This window comes from Megalobrama amblycephala, linkage group LG3 (genome assembly GCF_018812025.1).
Source record: "Megalobrama amblycephala isolate DHTTF-2021 linkage group LG3, ASM1881202v1, whole genome shotgun sequence".
Classification (NCBI taxonomy): Eukaryota; Metazoa; Chordata; class Actinopteri; order Cypriniformes; family Xenocyprididae; genus Megalobrama; species Megalobrama amblycephala.
The window spans coordinates 969,502-991,215 of record NC_063046.1 but is presented as its reverse complement, the minus strand read 5'-3'; the positions used below and the strand labels follow the sequence as shown (position 1 = coordinate 991,215).

Below are 21,714 nucleotides of genomic sequence, written 5' to 3'. Positions count from 1 at the left end.
CGAGGGGAAGGTCTCCGCCATCCAGTCCTGGCCCACTCCATCCACAATCAAAGAACTCCAACGCTTCCTAGGTTTCTCCAACTTCTACCGCCGTTTTATCAAGAACTACAGTACTATCGTCAGTCCACTCACCAACCTACTCCGTAATCAGCCCAAGTCTCTGTCCTGGTCCCTACAAGCCACCAACGCCTTCGAGACCCTCAAAAGAGCCTTCACCACCGCTCCCCTCCTCGTCCACCCGAACCCGGATCTACCATTCATCGTGGAGGTGGACGCCTCCACCACCGGAGTGGGAGCGGTCCTATCGCAGCAGCAGGGGACACCAAGTAGACTCCATCCATGCGCCTTCTTCTCCCGCAAGCTCAACCCGGCGGAGGTCAATTACGACATCGGTGACTGCGAACTCCTGGCCGTCAAGCTTGCCCTTGAGGAGTGGAGGCATTGGTTGGAGGGGGCTGCTCACCCATTCCAAGTTCTCACTGATCATAAGAACCTTGAATATCTGAAGGCTGCCAAGAGACTCAACCCTCGCCAAGCTCGCTGGGCCATGTTTTTCTCAAGGTTCAATTTCTCCATCTCTTACCGTCCTGGTTCAAAGAACACTAAAGCTGACGCCCTTTCTCGCCTCCATTCCCCTGAGGAAAAGCCTGAAGATCCAGAAACTATCCTGCCGGAGTCCATCTTCGTGAACCCCATCCAGTGGTCCGAAGAAACCATTCCCTCCTCCAATGCCTCCACACGCACTCCGCCGGGTTGCCCCCAAGGCTTGCAATACGTCACTCGGGCACGTCGCACTCCACTCCTGCACAATACCCACTCTTCACTTGGCACTGGCCACCCGGGGGCCAATGAGACCCTCTCGTTGCTCAAACAACGCTTCTGGTGGCCCAACATGGCCAACGATGTCAGAAGGTACGTGCAGGACTGCAGGGAGTGCGCCATCTCCAAGAGCCCTCGCCATCTTCCCAGCGGCAAGCTCCTACCTCTGCCCGTTCCTGAGAGACCCTGGTCACACCTGGGAGTGGACTTCGTCACAGATCTCCCTGAGTCTGACGGTCACACGTGCATCCTGGTGGTGGTAGACCGCTTCTCAAAGTCCTGCCGCCTGATACCCCTGGAGGGTCTACCTACCGCCATGGCCACTGCTGAGTTGATGTTTAATCATGTTTTTCGTCATTATGGAATACCTGAAGATATAGTCTCCGACAGAGGACCACAGTTCGTCTCCCACGTCTGGAAAGCCTTCTTCTCCCTCCTGGGTGTGACCGTCAGCCTGTCATCGGGATACCATCCTCAGTCGAACGGGCAGACGGAACGCAAGATCCAGGAGATTGGCCGCTTCCTGCGTACCTTCTGTCACGGCCACCAGAACTCCTGGAACCAGTACCTGGGTTGGGCCGAGTACGCACAGAACTCCCTCCGCCAAGCCACAACTGGACTGACACCCTTCCAGTGCGTACTCGGCTACCAACCCCCGCTGTTCCCCTGGGATGGGGAACCTTCCAACGTCCCCGCAGTCGACTACTGGTTCCGGGAGAGCGAGAGGGTTTGGGACTCAGCTCATCACCAACTGCAGAGAGCCCTGCGCAGACGCAAGACGACAGCCGACCTTCGGCGCTCCGAAGCTCCTATCTACCAACCGGGGCAGAAGGTCTGGCTGTCCACCAGGGACATCAGGATGCGTCTGCCCTGCAAGAAGCTGAGTCCCCGCTTCATTGGCCCGTTCACCATCATCCGGCAGATCAACCCCGTCACCTACCGTCTCCAACTCCCAGCACAGTACAGTAGAATCCATCCTACATTCCACGTATCACTGCTTAAGCCTCACCACCCTTCTGTTGTTCCCTCCACAGAACCTGACGTGGCAGCCGCCGAGCCCCACCTTCCACTCATCCTGGAGGACGGCACAGCTTACGTGGTTCATGAAATCCTGGATTCCCGGCGCCGTGGTGGTCAGCTAGAATACCTCGTCGACTGGGAAGGCTATGGCCCCGAGGAACGCTCATGGGTTCCCAAGAATGATATCCTTGATCCTATCCTGTTACAGACCTTCCACGCCAATCACCCAGACAGACCTGCCCCACGCCCTAGAGGAAGACCACCACGACGTCGGGGTCCGCGGCCCTCAGGAGCGGGCCGTGGGAGGGGGGGTACTGTCACAGACACGTCAGGTTCCACCTCACTCCCTTACCCACGCACTCAATCACCAGCATACTGATCACCGCCACCTGTAACTCATCAGCACCGCAATCAGCACCAGTACAAAGCCACCACACTCACTGTGGCGACCAGGGCGGGCGAGAGCCGTGAGGGAACGGCGCGAGGCCGGTGGCGCGAGTGTTAATGAGCTTCACCTGGGAGGCGCACCGGCCTTGAGTCCCTCACGGAGGAGCTCCGGGAGCATAAAAGGAGGAGCGACTACAGTGAAGGAGGAGAGAGGACCAGGCCTGGACTTCTCTCGTCCTTCACTGTAGTCGCTCCTCCTTTTATGCTCCCGGAGCTCCTCCGTGAGGGACTCAAGGCCGGTGCGCCTCCCAGGTGAAGCTCATTAACACTCGCGCCACCGGCCTCGCGCCGTTCCCTCACGGCTCTCGCCCGCCCTGGTCGCCACACTCACACACACTCACTGTCCGGTCTTGTTTGCACTACTACACATGTATGCTTACCTTAAGGACTCCAAACGCCATACTTACCTGCTCCAGTCGTCTCCTCCATCTCCTTCGTTTCCCGTTCTCCTTGTGTGCTTACCTGCCTGTGTGTGTGAGTGTCTCCGCCAGCTTCAACCATCTCATCTCTTCACCTGCATCTGCAAGACAAGAATCAGGACAGTATTATATTCCCTTCATCTCTCAAGAACTCTTTACCTGCTTACCATAACCCTGTGCTCTGCTTATTGTAAATAAAACTCACCTGGATTGTTTATACCTCTGCCTCCGTGTCTCTGTTGTAACAGTTGTAGCAGAAAACATGAACATGGTTTGGTGGGAAATAGAATTAACAGAATAATGAAACAGTTCAGGAACTCTCTACATATGCGTTAATAAAAAATAAACTTAATTTACAGAGCAATGTCATTTTGTTGCTTTGACGGTCCAACTGTAATAACAATTAATTCACTTTCCATATTAGTTAATTTAGACTCTTAGTTATTGATAACTGTAGATGTCCTCGAATACAAACTGTAGTTTTCTTCAAAACATCAAATTGCTTGTTTTTCATTTCAGTTGAGAAGAACATAGAAGAACTGAGGAAACATGCAGGTATGACCATCTTATTTACATATATTTCATATGCATATATGTAAATTTAATCTCTCTTGAAGTTTGAGGAATAATTGTTGCTTTGTTTTCTCCTAACAGTTCAGATTACTATTGACCGACATTCTGTTTCTCAAGATTTGATAGTTTATTAGGGCCGTAAAATGGTGAGAGACAGCGAAAAACAAAACAAATGTGAAATTACATCTGATGATGTAAGATATTATCAACAGATGGACACTTTAGAGACTTTGTAATTTTACTGTAAATGATATTGAAGTACATTTTGATTGATGTTTTTGACAAGACAATAAATAATTAATCAAAATATTTTCAAAGGTTTTTCTTTATAAATGCTTTGTGTTCACTGCTGTGAACCTCTTAAGTGTGGAAATAATTTAGAAGTTCTCACAATGTGACACGATCAGAGTTAGTGAATATCAACATAACATCACTGATGTCGTCACTAGTACTGCTCTTCTTCTGCTTCATTTTCCTCATTTTTTAAGCTTCACTATTGCCATAAGGCAGAACTTACATAACTTACATGCTCCGGTCAAAAGTTTTTAGATGGTAAGATTTTTTAATGTTTTTAAAAGACGTCTCTTCTGCTCTCCAAAGCTTCATTTATTTGATCAAAAATACAGTAAAACAGTGAAATATTATTCCAGTGTAAATCAGCTGTTTTCTATGTGAATATATAGTAAAGTGTAATTTATTCCTGTGATCAAAGCTGAATTTTCAGCATCATTACTCCAGTCTTCAGTGTCACATGATCCTTCAGAAATCATTCTGATATGATGATTTGATGCTCAAGAAACATTTATGATTATTATCAGTGTTGAAAACAGTTGTGTACATTTTTTTCAGGATTCTTTGATAAATAGAAAGTTCAAAAGAACCTTCTCTGTTGTCTTTATCATCGGTTCATACTGATAATATCGCAAACTGCAGCCTTTGCCCTCTTGATAGTATTGTTCCTCCAGTCGATCCCAGCGGGAAAAATCCTCAGCCTTCACTTCAGTGTCGGAGATCTGTGTGGATTTTCCATTTGCTATATTCAAATAATAGGAATTATACACTGAATATGAAGAGTTGTTCATTATATGCTGATTGACGTCTGTTTTATTGGGATAACGTTATGTTTAGAAAGTGGAAGTAAAGAGCAGGAAAAATGGGAGGAAAGTCAGGTACACTTTTGATAGTTTCTGATTTTCATCTAGCCTGTTTTATCGTTTATATTTGACTCTTTTATTGTGTTGAACGCGTGTATGAGCTCATATTCATCTAAACAAACCAGATTACTGTGATTTACAGACGAGTCTTCTGTCGGTGAGTTTGTTTCCTCATTGAATACGACACGCTGATTTATTATATCGCTCGTGTGTTTCTGGAAATAAATCCTTCAGAGTTTATTTTATTTGAGTCTTTCTGTATTTTCACAGGAATGTTGTCGATTTTTATAGCTTTACTGGTGAATCTCTTCATAGAGACTTCTGGTAAGAACAAGTTTGGACTTCATTCAGTTTTATGGCAAACACGTCATTCCTGATATATCAACAAATGTTCATATTTATCTAGTAGGTCTAATTCATATATGTGAACATGTTCTATAGGATATCCTGCTGACTACCAGGAAAAATGTAGTTTTTTATGTAATTAGCCTTAATTTTAGAGCATACAAAAAAAAAATAAAATACAAATTATATTTTATTCATATGTTATGCTATGTCCTCTGTAGTGGACACCAGGACTCAGTTTTAAAAAAAAAATGAAAAGGCAAACAATGGGATTTTTAGGTTAGTCAAATGACTGCATTAAAGTGGTTTAAACAACTGCTTTTTCTGCAGTTTCATAATTGAACTATATATTTATTATAGAAGTTGCAGTTTCATATGCTGATTATCGATTTCTGTGAGAGTCTAAATAACACTGTAGTTAAAAACTTCCTGCACACTGACCATGTGATGTGATTGTGAAATCAGATTTCTGAACACTGTTAAAACAGCCAGAGAATAACTAATAAAACCATCAAGGGTTGAGAGTCCAACTACAGGAACACTGATCATCACAGTGGTGACTTCAAATGTTTGTTCCTCTTTCTTTCAGTGATTTTTCTTATTAACATAAGATTCATCATTAATGGTCACACTGAGAGCTGTTAATGAAACACCCCTGCGCTGTCTAACATCCAACTGTTGGAAATTTCAGAAGCATAGACCAGGAGACTTTGGGATCTCTTGAAGCAGAAGTTACTCTTTATTGAGAAACACGCTGTGCGTCGCTGTGGTCATCCAAAATCTGACTAAGGCAGTGACTTGGTAGTTCATATACATTCAAGGGGGAGGGATACATAGAGTAGAGGTGTGGACAATCTAAACAAAGGATGCAAATGCAGTACAGGAATCAGATCATTGCCTACATTTCCCAGCCATGATCTAATCAGCATAACTGTGTCATTCAAATGCATAGGTGGTAATCCAATCAGTCTGGCAGTATCACCTATACCTTTACATTATCATAGAGACAAAAGCACAGCTGTATCTTGAGCTGGTCATGCCACATGGTCAGGAAATGCATGAGACAAAAGGTTAGTGTCTCAGACACCTGGTCTGCCTGCCTTGACACAATATACATAAAGTTTTCAGTTCATATACTATTACATTGGAACCTAGATATAACATAGAACAAATTTGTAATCCCACACAACCATAAACCAGTGTTTAAGCCAGAATGTTAATGACCCTTAATATTTAAAGGACATTTGGAAAATAATCTTCAAATAATATTTTTTGCCAACATTATTAGAACATTCATCAAATACTAATGACAATATGTGGTGATTTCATGAATACTGTTTTGAAAATGTTTAATTCTAACACTTGCATAACCTTTACATAAATTGAAAAGAAAGTTGGATACAATAACTATGGGACAGGCTGTCACAGTCACCGTCTTGTCCCGTTTCTTTTGGTTGTCATGTGCTTCTTTGTTCTAAGTTCCCGCCACTCATCAATCACCATGGACACTAACCACCATCACAGCTGTCCGTCAGTTTCATTGTGTATTTAAGTTCCTTCCTGCCTTCAGTTCATTGTTAATGTTACATGTGTTTGCTGTCGCCTGTTCTGTCAGTCTTTGAGATTAAACTTTGTTGTGTTACTTGTATCTTCTGCCTTCGTCTTCCTTGGAGCACACACGTTACACAGGCTACAAAACTTTCCCACGTTCCAGCACACAAATCCTTATTCATTTGAAGTTAGTGGTCATTCTAAATGTTTAAAGGATGTTCCAAGAATGTTATTCTAAGAACATTTTCTCCCAACATTATGAGGACATTTAAAAAACCTTCTACAAACAAAACATATGTATAAATAGCATTTAAATAACTCAACATACAAGATATACACTGTAAAAGTTAGAATGCCAGTTGTTAATTTGTGTAATTGTATTTTACTGTCAATTTTAAGTAGTGCTCAATGACCAGTTGTTCAATAATATTTAAGGCCGATGTTAATGAATATTACCATTGCTCTGAGAAATTGTGCTGTAAAATTGTAAAACACATCAGGACTTTCACATTAGGGCGAAAAATATCCGCGAGCAGATTTCGCTCGTATTCAAGTGTTGCATTTGAAGTCTCCACGATGACCAACAGAAAGCTGCTTGGTTTGAAAGTGACTTATGTGTGAGCTGTGCTTCATACATCGCTGTGGACTATTTGCATGCAAAATTTCCCTGAAATATCGATTTGCTAATGTGACCGCAGCTTAAGTCTTTATTTTATTTTTTCAGAAAAAAACATATGCTACAGATTCACTGAGTAAATATAGCAAATAAATACAGTATATAATGCATATAATTAATTCTGTGTGTCTTTCTGTGTCTCACAGTCTCGTTCACTGTTGTGGTTCCTCGTGATCAGACAGTGGCTCATGTCGGGTTCACAGTCACTCTGCCCTGCTGGATCACTCCTCCTGAGAACGCTGAAGCTCTGGAGATCCGCTGGTACCGTCATGACCAGTTCGCTAATCCTGTTCTCTTCTATCAGCATGGGAAGATCCAGGACCTCCAGGAAGAATCGTACAGGAACCGAACCTCACTGACTCGGTGCTCAGGTCAGTCTGGTGGACTGAAGGATGGAGACGTCTCTCTACGGCTGGAGAAACTCACGGTTCAGGATGAAGGTTTATTTCACTGTTATGTGAGTGGAGAAAGCACATATGGCAGTCAAGAGATGGTTCTCAAAGTCACTGGTGAGTCAAAAACTACAATTCATTATGTTTTTATGGATCTACACCTCATTAAAGGAATAGTTCATCTATTTTTTTTTTTTTTTTTGCATGAGTAGGCTTTTCTCCAGATTTTATTGTATAGATGGGAACATGTTTAGAGATCCAGGACTTCAGAATGAGTTGAAGGAGATGGCAGGATAGGGGTTCTATTCCAACTTGGAGAAGTTCACCTGGCATTTCATCAGTCCCAGCAGCTTTCCCTCTTCCCAGCCCTTGAACTACCTCGTCTAGATCTTGTTCTGCATCTAAGCAATTCTGAAGTGGATATTGTAGGTTATTTTAAAGTTTCATATCAGATGGTGCTGTTTGAACTGTGTAACTTACTAAAGTGCTCTATCCACGGCACAAGCTTTCCTGATTTGTCTTCAGACAGTGGGTTTACACACTCAGATGTGAGTGTAAGACACCAGGTCTGAGGTCACAGGCTGGTGTTGAACCGTAAGCCATACGAGGCAGATGGTGTGATGAATACTCCACTCCAATAATGGGTTGGAAAGACGCCTGGTTTCTACTACTGTGTCTCACAAACCGAAACTCTCTGACTCTTATATTCAGACAGGGTTGCCCCGAACTTAGTTAGAGATAGAGATTGATTCTGGCAGCCTTTAATTAAATGTGATTGTTATTTTTATATCCTATGCATGATATTTATATTTCTTAAAAAAGTGCTATATAAATAAACTTGCATTGCCTTGACTTCAAATTAAACATTCAATAAAACAAACATAAAAATCTTAATTCTCAATAAGAACTTCTGTAGATGTTGCATGCCGAAATAAATGAAGTTCCAGGCGTGCTTGGTTTGATGGGTTCGTTTAATGTTGTTTTCCTGCTTACACTTATTCGTATTCCACAAAATCTCTGCCTGCCTTTTTCAACCCAAAAAAACCCAACTAATTCTCTCGCTTGTCATTTACGCCCGCACCTTTCTTCCGCGGACGCCCTCTCCTGTCTGATCACTAAAACAACATGCCTGCTTGAGCATTACTCACATTAAGCAGGATTTTATGCAATTGCACCAACATTTTTAACCCCAACCATACATTTAGAAAACATAACCATCAAAATGAACTATACAAAATAAAATAAAGACATATGGGGGATGCGCTCTCTTTAACCACTAACATTAACATCACAGGGAATGTTATTATGAGCCCCACACTCTCCCCTCCAAAAATGAATGCCGACTTGGCATTCCATCGTTCCAAGCATCTCTGTTCTCAACATTAGAGCAAAGTAGTACATCAGGGAGTCAGTCTCTACACTTGATGCTAATTTGTCTTGCAACTGTCTTCGGATGACATGTATCTCCCCCTTCATGCCATCTGCTGGAGTAGACACCACTGGCCACATGATGTCTGAAAGATTGCTCCGTCATGCAACGGGCCACACATCAAGTGCTGAAAGGTTGGAACCTTAGACATAGTCTATGCTCTATAAACAGACCCACATTATAAGCTATCATGACTGTATCACTATAGTTTAGCAATTTATGTGCCATTGTCTGTTTACTGGAACTGTATGTATATTAAATAAAACAATCTCATGAACTTTCTCTTACTTATGAACTTTATGAACTGTTTTTACAACTTCACTTAGCAACTATGAAATCAAAGAACCTCTATGTGTGAGAGAGGGTTTGCCTAATGTATCATACGTCAGTGTTGTGGGTGGATGTCTTTGTCTTAAAGGATACTTTCTCTGTGGCAGGATGAGTTGCTGCTGGGCTGATGTCATCTGCTTCATCTGATGATGTCACCTGCCCCCTTCTGCCATCTCCTTGTCATCTTCCACTTCATTTGCAAACGCTTCTGAGTTTCCGTCCTCTTCATCACACCTGGGCAGTACATGCTCACCATCTGACTGCTGGTCCAATGCTCCTTCAGTAGCTTTTAAATGGAACTCATCCTCTTCAGGTCTCAGCTGGCTTTCGTTCTCTGTAATTTGCTGTATTGGCAAGGTCGTCACGCCTCTCCAGTCATCCTCATCCTCTGAGTCCTCTTCAGTTACAGCATCCTCTTGATGTGTGTCTTTTTTTCCTTTTGTCTTTGTCTCTTTTCGCCCTAATTGTGTTTTACTGCTCTTTTGTTGGTTGTTGTCAGCAGGTAGGAAGTCGCAAGGCAGCAACAAGTTTCTGTGAAGGACCCGTGCTTCCCCAGGGCCATGCTCTGGCTTAACTACATACACTGGGCCGTCTTCATACTTCCTTTCTGTCACAACATGCACTCTGTCCTCCCAGTATGACCGGAGCTTTCCCGGACCACCTCTTTCTCCACAATTCCTCACCAACACTCTGCTTCCTGGCTGGAGATCTGTTCCATATATTTTCTTGTCGTAGCCTTGTTTTGCTCTCCTCTGCTCCTTCTGCACTGTTCTTGATGCCAATTCATATGCCTCTTTCATGCGCTTTCTCCACTTGGCGGCATAATCACTGTGCGACTCTCCACACTCCCTTGGCTTCAGGCCAAACATTACATCAACAGGCAGCCTTGGGTGTCGTCCATACATGAGGTAGTACGGGGCATAACCTGTCACTTCACTTCGCGTACAGTTATACGCGTGGACAACCTTGTTAAGGGAGCTCTTCCAGTCAGCTTTGGCTTGACTCGGCAGGCATCTTAACATTGACAACAATGTTCTATTAAATCTTTCCACCTGCCCGTTTCCAGCAGGATGGTAGGGAGTCGTGTGGGAGCGTTGGATATCGCAGAGTTCCTCCATGTGGGTGAACAACTTGTTCTCAAATTCCCTTCCCTGATCATGGTGGAGTTTAGTGGGGAATCCGTACCTGAGAACAAAGTCGCCAAAGATTTTTTCTGCAGCTGTTTTTGCAGATTTGTTTTTGCAGGCATACGCTTGGGCAAAGCGTGTGAAGTGGTCCATTAATACTAGGATGTATTCATAGCCACCCTTGCAGCCTTCCAGATGCAGAAAATCCACTGATACCAGTTCAAAAGGGTAAGTCGTCACTATGTTTACCAGTGGTGCTCTCGTTGTCCTATTTGGACGCTTGCGTTTCAGACAGCTACACACTTTGGTGACATAATGTTCCACATTGCCTGCATGTGAGGCCAATAGAACCTGTCCCGGATAAGGCTCAGTGTGCGCTCCACTCCTTGGTGTCCCATCTCCTCATGAAGCTCCTTTAACACCAAGTGAAAGTATTTTCTAGGCAACACTGTCTGGGATCGTCCTGCTGATTGTCGACACAGTATTCCCTTTTCATCTAAAAACAACTTTTTTCTCTGCCTGTATAGAACAGTCAACTCATCACGACGGCCTCGTCCCACCAACCTTGGCCAACGTTCTGCTAGAATGTATTCCCGTACTTTTCCAAGTACCGGATCTTGTTCTTGGGCTGTTTTGAGTTCTTCGGGAGTCACTTTGTTCACTTGTGATGTTCCTTGCTCCTGCTCAGCCTCAGAGCAAATTGTAGCTATGGTGATCGGGCACATCCAGGGCTCTTCTTCCTCTGGCTTCAGGAGAAGTGCATTCGTGACAGCAGCTATGACTCTTGGACTGGCCTCCTGTGAACAGGCCTGCATGTAACTCTCCATGTCTAGAGGCATCCTCGACAGTCCATCAGCATCCCGGTGTGTGCGGCCTGGTCTATATGTGATGGTAAAATTGTAGTCAGCCAACTCTGCTATCCATCGGTGGGTGGTGGCATTGAGCTTGGCCGTGGACAACACATATGTCAGCGGGTTGTTGTCCGTATAGACCACAAAGGAAGTTGCGTGATAAAGGTATTCACGGAATCGCTCACTAATAGCCCATTTCATTGCAAGGAATTCCAGTTTCCCCGAGTGCAAATGATAATTCTTCTCCGGAACCGTTAGTGTCCGTGATCCATAGCCAATCACCACCAGCTTCCCTTGCTGCCTCTGATATAGTATGGCTCCCAGTCCATCTTGTGACGCATCACAATGCAAGATGAAGGGCTGTTCGAAATCAGGGTAGCCGATGATTGGGGGGTGAAGCAAGAACTCAAGCAGCTGGTTGAGGACATTCTGGTGTTGTTCTGTCCAAGTTATAGACTGACTGGAATTAAGCTGTGCTAATTTTCTCCCTTTTCCCACACTCTTCTTACAGCTTTCCCCTTTACCACCTGCCACTTTTCCTGGCGGCTTTCCTGCTGACAATAGTTCATAGAGGGGTTTAGCAATTTGGGAAAAACTGGGAATGTATGTGCGATAATATGACAGGAACCCCAGCAGTTGTCTCAAGTCACCCACCGTCTTAGGCTTACGGTCTCTTAGTGCTTGTACGGGTGCAATTTCCTTGGGGTCCATAGTATAGCCTCCTTTAGAGACTATTTTACCCAGGAACTTTACCTCAGCCCTGAACAATTCACACTTCTTAGCTGTGAGCTTCACCCCATGTCTCTGGTAACGGCGTAACACTTCTCTGACATCACAGAGATGCTCCTCGAATGTCTTACTGTGCACAAGGTTATCATCCAAGTATGGAAGGCAGGTGTCATCCCTCAGTCCTGCTAAACATTCCTCCATACTGCGCTGGAACTCGGCGGGGGCAGAGGACAGCCCAAAAGGGATCCGGACCCATTCATAAAGGCCCCAAGGCGTTATGAAAGCTGTGTATGGTCGGCTGCCCTCCTCCACGAACCCCTGATGATACGCCTTCCCCTGATCCAGGACTGAGAACCATGCACTCCCACTTAAGCTGTTTAGCATGTCCTGTACCCGTGGAATAGGGTGACGGTCTGGGACGGATTTGCGGTTGAGCTCGCGGTAATCTATACATAGGCGTAAACTACCGTCTTTCTTCCGTACACAGACGATCGGGAGATGCATAAGAGGAGCGAGACTTCTTAATCCATCCTTTATTCAGAAGGTCTTCCAAGTATTCTTTCACCTCTTTATGTAGCGGTTTTGGCACAGAGACATAAGTACGCTTTACTGGAGACATGTCACTTAAGCGGATTTTCATTTTGAGGGATGGGATGCACCCCACATCGTCCTCATCCTTCGAGAACGCTGCACACTCCTCCCTCAGCAGCTGCTTAACTTTTCTCTGTTGCTCTGGCGTGAGATGATCAATTGACACTGGTGGGTCCCACAGATTTCCATTAGCATCCTGGCCGGTGTTGTCAAACCCGTTCAGAGATGTTACATCTTTACTTTCAGTGACCACCACTCCTGCTATCACACTATCACCACTGTCAGTCCGGTCTGACTCTACAATAGCGGGTTTTGTGTCTGCTGGATAAATGGCTCGGACTCGCTGTACTCGTCCTAGTATAGTGCGGGGAGCCAGCATAATGTCCACATTGCTGATGTTGGTTACTGGGATGTGAACTTTTGTCAAGTTTCCATTCTGTAGACTGATTACCATTCTAGCTACATCCAGTCCCTCAGGCCACTGTGGAATAACTTCTGGCTCAAACAGGACTTCCTGCTTTGAAACAAGAGGACCAGCCCTCACTCCACACTTCACCATTTTTGTCTGTCCTGCTGCAACTACTGTAGTAATTCGTCCAACTTTCACTACTCCTTCTCTCTCGACTCGGTCCCCATTTTGTATCATTCGTATCAATACAACAGCTTTTTTGCAGTCACATGAGAAAGCTTCCTTTACCACTTCTGAGATGACATCAGGGTGCTGCTCCATTCCCTCTGTCACCAGCTGCTGAATAACATTGTAGCCAATGATTGGAGGCTGCCCCACGCCTTGTTCATTTGAGACAAGCACTGGCACCAGGAGTTCTGCCTGGGACCCTTTTTTTGGCCCTAGTTGGAATTTCAGCTCCACCCATCCAGAGAAGGGTATATCAGTTTGATTTGCTGCTCGACCAATGAGCGTTTCACCTTCATCCAGCAGCTCATTCAGGCTGCGTGTCTCAATGTGAGGAAAGCAAGTTCTTCTCCATTCCTCATTGACAATGGTCACCTGCGATCCAGTGTCCCAGAGCGCCTGCACCGGCACGCCTTCAAAGAAGCAGTCAACCATACATCTTGGACCAATGAGGTTCTCCAATCTCGCTCGATGCCGCAAGGGTATGTGGTTGGTGTAGGTGGCAGCTCTAGCATGCTCTGTTTTTCCTCTTTGCTCTAGCTCCGCCTCTAGCTGTTTAATTCTTTGCCGCAGGAGCTCTTGAGTTTTCTCTTGTGGACCACTGTAGCCCAAGATGGTGGTTGAGCTGTCTGGTCTCATGGAATGAACTGATATTTTTACATCGCTCCTCCCTTCTGCTGGATTCTTTGGCGCTCTACAGCCCCGGGCAGCATGACCCACGACTCCGCATCTGAAGCAGTGTTCACATCGATCCTCTTCACCTTTCTCCTGACATGCTCTGCATCCCTTTCTGTAGCTGGATCTTCCCCTTGCCATACGTTCAGGAGGGTTGTTTTGGTTTTTCCTGAGTTCTGCAACTTCCTCTCTCAGGAGTTTGACCATCTCATATAACTCTGTTTCTCTCCGCCCCTCCACTGCTGGTGTATCTCTGCTTTTTCGCCTGACTATATCACTTGACTGTTCCTGAACCAACACCTTGGCGGTCATCTCATCCTGCCTGCATGGATGGGCCTGCATTTCTGGACAGAGTTTGTGTACTTTTGCCACTTTACTTGCAGTGTTCTTCTTTTGTTTATTCAGTCTCTCTATCTCATCACCAGCGGCTTCATTCATTTTGTTTATCAACATTTCGTCAGAGATCTTTGAATCATCCAAGTACGGCCTCAGCTGAAATTTAATATTATCACTGATCAGCCCTGTGCTAATAGAGCGTAGGAATTTCTTCTGAACGTGCTCTGTACTGAAGTACTCACCGCCCTCTTCACAGGTGTGCAGCAGCTTCTCTTTTAACTCAATGGCTCTGAATAGAAATGCTTGTGGAGATTCATTGGCATTTTGAGTGATGTTCAACAATTTGTAGTACAGGTCAGTAGAACTGTCCTCCTTGAAATGTCCCTTTAATATTGTTTTCAGCTGTGACAGAGTGAGATCTCTCTTGATTTCAAGCATATTGCGTAGACTCAATCCTGGGCTAATAGCTTTTATTACTGCTTCAATAATTTCTGCTTCACTATGGCCTCTTCTCAATCCTCTGTCCACCTGGTGCATCAAATTAGTGAATGACAATTTATCTTTTTGTCCGCTCTCTCCAATTTGACCACAAACTTTGAAATCCCTCCTTACAGTGACTTCAGGGGCAAGACAAGTAAATGGTCGCTGTTCTAGGGGCCGATTTTGAACAATTTCATCCTCTTTTCCTTTTATTTTTACCATCTTATCTCTCATCTCCGTATTTTGCGTGTGCACTTTAAAGTGACTTTGCTGTAAATCTGTCTCATCCATAGTATACTTTTCAGCCTGTGAAATGTCTGTCGCATTTTTAATACTGCCGCCGTCATTTTCATCGTCCTCTCTCTCTCCCTGCGTTTCCATGAACGTCAACATTGACAACAGAAAATGCTTTGCTACGTCTTCTTCCTCGTGTTCAATCACAGCATCGATCGACTCAGTTACTCTCTTGATAAGTGCGCGCTTAGTGGGGGCGTTTTCGAGAGAGATTTTGTTACAATCACATACCTCTTTCACTTGATCGAGCCGCAACAGCCACAGTCTCTCTGTTACACTTTCGGCCAGGGCTTCCAGATCCATCTCGCACTGATATTCACCCACTTAGTCGGCCGAGAATCTCTGCGTTCTCTCTGGCTAGCTCTCTCTCTCGTGAACCCTTCGGCTCGCACTTCTTACAAATCCCAGCGGTGCCTCCAAGTTTGTTGCATGCCGAAATAAATGAAGTTCCAGGCGTGCTTGGTTTGATGGGTTCGTTTAATGTTGTTTTCCTGCTTACACTTATTCGTATTCCACAAAATCTCTGCCTGCCTTTTTCAACCCAAAAAAAACCAACTAATTCTCTCGCTTGTCATTTACGCCCGCACCTTTCTTCCGCGGACGCCCTCTCCTGTCTGATCACTAAAACAACATGCCTGCTTGAGCATTACTCACATTAAGCAGGATTTTATGCAATTGCACCAACATTTTTAACCCCAACCATACATTTAGAAAACATAACCATCAAAATGAACTATACAAAATAAAATAAAGACATATGGGGGATGCGCTCTCTTTAACCACTAACATTAACATCACAGGGAATGTTATTATGAGCCCCACATAAACGTATGACAGAAATACAGTCAACATTTAATCCATTAATTATCTAGTTAATGGCAGTTGCTTTAGTGTTACTTTTACACTCTGTAGATTTCGACCCATACAGACATTAAGTAGTGTTCATTTAACACTGAGGATTTTACTGTGAAGAATATTGTTAATAAAAATTAAGTTGAAAGAGTGTTTCTGGAACATCATACTAACCTTTAAATGATGTTCTGTTAACATTGAGGAAACTGGATATTTTAAGGTTTCCTTAACCTAAACAGAATGTTTGGAAAATGTTCCTAGAATAAAAATGTGTTAGCTGGGAAGCAGCCTCCATTGGAGCACTAGAGATGCATTTACCCAAATAAATAAAAAATATGCTTTCACAGTGTTGGGAGAACATCTGAACATCTGTCTCTCCTCTTCCAGCTTTAGGATCAACTCCTGTCCTGTTTCCACAGCCTCTGGATGATGGACGTGTGAACATCAGCTGTAACTCCAGCGGCTGGTATCCAGAGCCGAACATCATGTGGAGGTCAGATGAGTGGAGGGATCTTCGTCCTGGAGGAGTGTCTTGCAGTCGTGGAGCAGATCAGATGTTCTCAGTCCACAGCTGGACGGTCGTCTCTCACTCGGATGCTCAACTGGTCTCATGTTCAATGTCTCTCAAGACAGGAGAGTTTAGAGAAGGAAAATTGAACATACAAGCCATCATCTTTTCAGGTCAGAGAACATCTTAGAACAAAGTTTTTTGTAGATATCCATACAAAGGCTATGTTCATTTTCAGTTTTTGGGATTGACGACCACATTTACTTACACGTGTGAGACTAACATCTTGAATACTGAATGTATAAAAGTGCAACAGGAGTCAAGCCCGTATTCTCTCACCAGTAACCATAGCAACAGTGACCAAAGAAATATCCAAGATGGAGACGTCTATAAAACTGAAAAGTCTTATCCCTTTTAGATATGACAAGAGTCTAATCGAGTCAATCTTCATTAACAAACAGCAGCAGAACCGTGACTGGATCTAAACCCTTTAGACGACACACAGCTCATGTCTGTTGCTGCAAGTTACTGAAACAGAAACCACACATGAAAACCACCGTTTGTGCAGCGCAGAGCGTCTCTCTCGCACTGTACGAGTGACAGACAACTAGTTGTCCAGTCCGGTTCTGTTCACACAGCGCGGGTTTTCTGAGAATGTGGTTGTGAGTCCTGAAAATGTATGGGTGTGACTTCAGTTATAGAATATGGTTGTTGACCCCTGTTGGTCTTTCTTTGATGTCATCAATCCTTCCAATTAAAAAAAACAAAACAAAAACAAACAAAAAAATCCCATCACATTTTGTATTCAACCCTGTTTCAGAAAAATAGATATAATTACAAAAAATATATATTTTTCTACTTCATTTATATATTTTGATGATGTTTAGATTGATCTGGTTTCTCTTTCTCAGATTCATCAGATCCATGGAAGACTCTTTTCTTTATCGTTCTCATTTGTGCTCTTCTGGGTTTGGTTGGGCTGATCCTGTACAAATACAGACACAAACTACCAGGTAAAATCGGGTAGAAAGATTTCAATTATTTTATCTTCAAAAGATTTTTATGCAGGTATTTTATGCTTATGTGTCATTTTTCCATCTTTCTTTCAGGGAAGAAAACAGCTAAAAAAGGTAATTAAACTACACATCTTTCATTTTAAGATCCAAAACACAGATGAATCAGCTTAACAGAAACATTTTTTGTGGTTTACAAATTCTAGAGTATTTGTGGAAACAATAATTACATTTTTAATAATTAAATGTTCCCTTATTTTAGTTTGTGTCGATGAATCAAAAGAAGTTTAATGACTGCAATATCAGCAATAATATCTGAAGCGATCCACTAAACATATAAATATTCATGTTGTAGCAGAAATCTTGTCCCAGAACATAATGTGAATGCAATCCGAAGTATAACTTTAATCTGGAACATTGACAGTGTAGAATTAAAGCAGAATCATAGACACTCCCACCATCACATTAAATAATGTTTGTTAAAACATATTTCCAGCAAATAGTAACTGTATATGTCCACAATTACAGCTGTAGTTTTCTTTCTCTTAAACCTTAAATTATTTGTTCTTCAATTAAGCTGTGAAAGACACAAATACAGAAGAACAGAAGAAAGATACAGGTAGGTTATGACATATATGCATTTATACACATACACTGTACAGTATTTGTAAAGCTTGTTGTTTCATCCTGTCGCCCTTTCTCTCCCACTTCACTCCACTCTCAGACTGATTAAAGATGAATAACAGTAAACAAACAAACAAACAAATAAATAAATATAATAACAGTGCTTCCCAATCCTGTTACTGAAGATCTTCCTGCAGAGTTCATCTCCACCCCTGATCAAACACTCCTTCATGAACTCTTGATGATCACAGACGGTGTTGGAGGAGCTCTGCAGGAACAGGAATGAGCTCCTGATCTCTCATTTCACTTGAGAGTTTATAGTTTAAATGTTTCAATTTTGCAGAATGACAATCTATAATTACAATCAACCATTCTGAAAACATTTTCATTTTGCATATACAGAGAAACACCAAATCACGAGGCAGCTGTGATGAAATCATTCAGTTTATGACTGCAGACTCCACACCCTCAGCAAACACTGATAAACTGCTTTTCAATTCATATTTGAAGATTTTGATCATTAAGAACATTGTCATTTTAAACCAATCTGATCTGAATGTCTTGAAAGACTGACACTACTAAAGTAATGCCTGGATGAACGGATGAACACTAAGAGCAGTGTGATTCACTAAATGAACATAGATTATGTTGTAGCAGAAGAAAACATATCATATAACATAACTATCAACACAGACAAACAAACACACACAATCTTAGTGAGGACTCTCCATAGGCGTAATGGTTTTTATACTGTACAAACTGTACATTCTCTCCCACTACCCCTAAACCTACCCATCACAGAAAACTGTCTGCATTTTTACATTTTTAATAAAACATTGTTTAGTGTGTTTTTAAAGCTATTTTAAATATGAGGACTCATAAAATGTCCTCATAAAACATGTTTAAGTCGTAATACCAGTGTAATACCCATGACATTATACACATTTGTGTCCTCATAAATCACAAAAACATGCGCACACACACACACACACACACTAAAAATAACCTGGCATTGTTGTCTTGTGCAATTCTTATACCAGATTGTTGGCTATCTTGTAAAAATTACACAGCAAGAATTATATATAGCTTTATTCACAAAATGACATCCAGAAGTCTGAGAGCACCAGTGACAATGCTTAAATATTGTATTTTTATAATTTCACAAGATCTTTCATAAATGATTTTATCAGCATGAAGAGCATCTTGTGCTTCAGTGGAAAAAAGATCTTACCTTCTTCACAAAGATTATTTATGTCATAGTCTTAAAAAAAATAAAAAAAATAATTAAATCCTAATTTTTTTTAATCGCAGATTGTCAGTGTCTCAGACTTTTGGACTGTATATTTTACAAAGTGCTGCAGACACAATACATTTAATTTCTTTTAAAAGTGTACCAGAACATAGTGTAAACATAATCATATATACAGCTTCATTTAAATTAACAATGCATAAAAGCTGATAAAAAACAAATCATTCCTGGTATATATTGATCATAACTCTAGATGTTCCCAATTACAGTCTAGATTTCTTTCTCTAAAGTCTCAAATTGTTTTTCATTTCAGTTGTGGGAGACGTAAACCTAGAAGAACTGAGGACACATGCAGGTATGACATCAATATATATGCATGTATTTCATAATCTCAGTTATAAATGCATCATATTTAGTCATATATGCACATATTTGTAAATTTAATCTCACACACAAGTTGAAGTGTATTAATAATTGTTGCATTATTTTCTTCACAGTTCAGATCACTATTGACCGTGAGCATTTACATCCAGATCTGATGATCACTAAGAACTGTAAATTAGTGAGAGACTCTCCAGATTATAATCACACTGGAGAGGGATTTCCATATCAATTATGTGCGTTTGGAGCTCAGAGATTTACATGTGGTCGTCACTATTGGGAGGTCGAGTTGGCACGAGAAAATACAGATCCTAAAAACTTCTGGTTAATTGGTGTGGTGAAACATAGACATTTTACGGCTAAAGACAGATCTGCTTTAACTCCATCAGACGGTTTCTGGTTTCTGTGTTCAGACGGTCCTAATGGCTTTTACACCAACACTGAAACACCAGTTAAACTCTCACTGACGCCGAGACCTGAACAACTGGGAGTTCTGTTAGATTATGATGACGGTCAGCTGTCATTTTACAATGTCAAAGAGAAGAAACATCTCCTGACCATGAGCACCAGATTCACTGGATCAGTCGTTCCTCTGTTTAATCCAGGTGTAGGTGATCAGAGTTCACTTGAAATTCTGGATTGTCCAAAACCTGTAGAATCACCTGTAGAGTCCAGTCAACCTTTACTGATTAACAGCTCAAAACCTGAAGACTCACCTGTAGAGTTCAGTCAAAACAGCACAGACGTCTGACTGATCAATCCAGTGTGTTCAAACAGAAAGAAGGACAGATACTTACGTCTTTCCCTCTGACGCCATCGTTACACATCAGAGTTTAAAGAGTTCTTCATCCTCTCTGTCACTAACACACAACCAGAAACTAAGGAACTTACTGTATACTTTTTTACTTTCTTGCATTTAATTTCTACACTAACCTGTGATCTAATCTGTGGTCCTGCTCTAAACTTGGCATTGAGTATCATGAATATTGTTGGCTCTTGTGGAAAACTGCTTGAGATCTTCCTCATTTGAATAAATGTAAATCCAAATCTTCAGCCTTACAGGAAAAATCTTCATCCCTTTAAGATAAAAGGTCCCAAAATATGATGCTCAAAAAATTGGTACTTTTTTTTTTTTACAGTATATTGATGGAGAAACGTGATGTGTAAAATGTGCGATAAAAAAATAAAAAAATAAAATAAAAAAATTCTAAAGGTGCCTTGACCAAATACTTCTGATATTTAACAGATTATTGTAGTAATTTGGGGTCTAGCTTTTCTTTTATAAAACACTGTAACTGATCATTGAATTGCAGGTTGATTGAAGTTTGTGTTGATTTAATAAATTCACAATGATCTGAAATGTAACGTCTGACACAGATGAGGCTGATTCCACACAACAAGATTGAGAAGTAAATGAAAAGAAAGACACATGAAGGAAACTGTTTTAGCAGCACATCAATATAAAAAAAAATCCTGTAGATGTAAATGTTCTCAGAATCAAAACATAAGAGATGAATTTTTCCTTACCTGTCTCTAGGTGGCGCTCTCTGCTTTCTGTGCCATTCTGTAGCTGTTAATAAGAGACACAATGAGATTGATGTTAATATCAACAAACGACATACTATGACACTCATAACAGTATAAAATCAAGTGTACAGTAGTTTACTGAAGTATTTTTCATATGTCAGATTTTTTATTTTTTGGCTATCAAAATGACTGATCTTTGTGTTGCTTTATTTAGGACTCCACATTTACCTGATGCACAATAGCCATACATGTACGGAGCCCCTAAAGTGATCTGGCAGTGGGGGGAAAAAAAAAAAAAATGGGATGGGAGGAAAATTTTTTTCCAAATCTTTTGCATTCCCTCGCAAAGATATTATCATTCCCTTGCTGTGAGCTCAGACAAACACTTCGTCTTTAATGTCCCGCTGGCTGGCAGTAGTGTTTCAGTCAGCTCCATACATTAATAATGCACAAATAATGCATGGCTCAGACGAATTCAAGTGATTTTGAACTTAAAAACGAGCGAAATCCCAGCAGAACAAACATGAAATTACATTTGATATTCTACTATATTTTTAACAGATAGACACTGAGGACTTTGTAATGCATGTTTTTTTATAAATACTGTAAATGATACTAAAGAACACTTTGATGCTTTTGTTATTTAACAAAAAATGTTTTTGTGAATGCAAGTCTTGAGTAGAACACT

General features: G+C 42.1%; 1 protein-coding gene across 1 annotated transcript; it reads left to right on the top strand.

Annotated features, from left to right (window-relative positions):
- The first annotated feature begins 4,239 nt into the window (after positions 1-4,239).
- LOC125264239 (butyrophilin subfamily 1 member A1-like) lies at positions 4,240-20,304 on the top strand. Its single transcript, XM_048183449.1, has 9 exons — positions 4,240-4,589; positions 4,703-4,756; positions 7,151-7,513; positions 16,112-16,405; positions 17,144-17,245; positions 17,342-17,362; positions 17,823-17,864; positions 19,432-19,473; positions 19,616-20,304. The coding sequence occupies exons 2-9, from the start codon at positions 4,705-4,707 to the stop codon at positions 20,248-20,250; spliced, it is 1,551 nt and encodes a 516-aa protein (XP_048039406.1). The 5' UTR covers positions 4,240-4,589; positions 4,703-4,704; the 3' UTR covers positions 20,251-20,304.
- Positions 20,305-21,714: the final 1,410 nt, after the last annotated feature.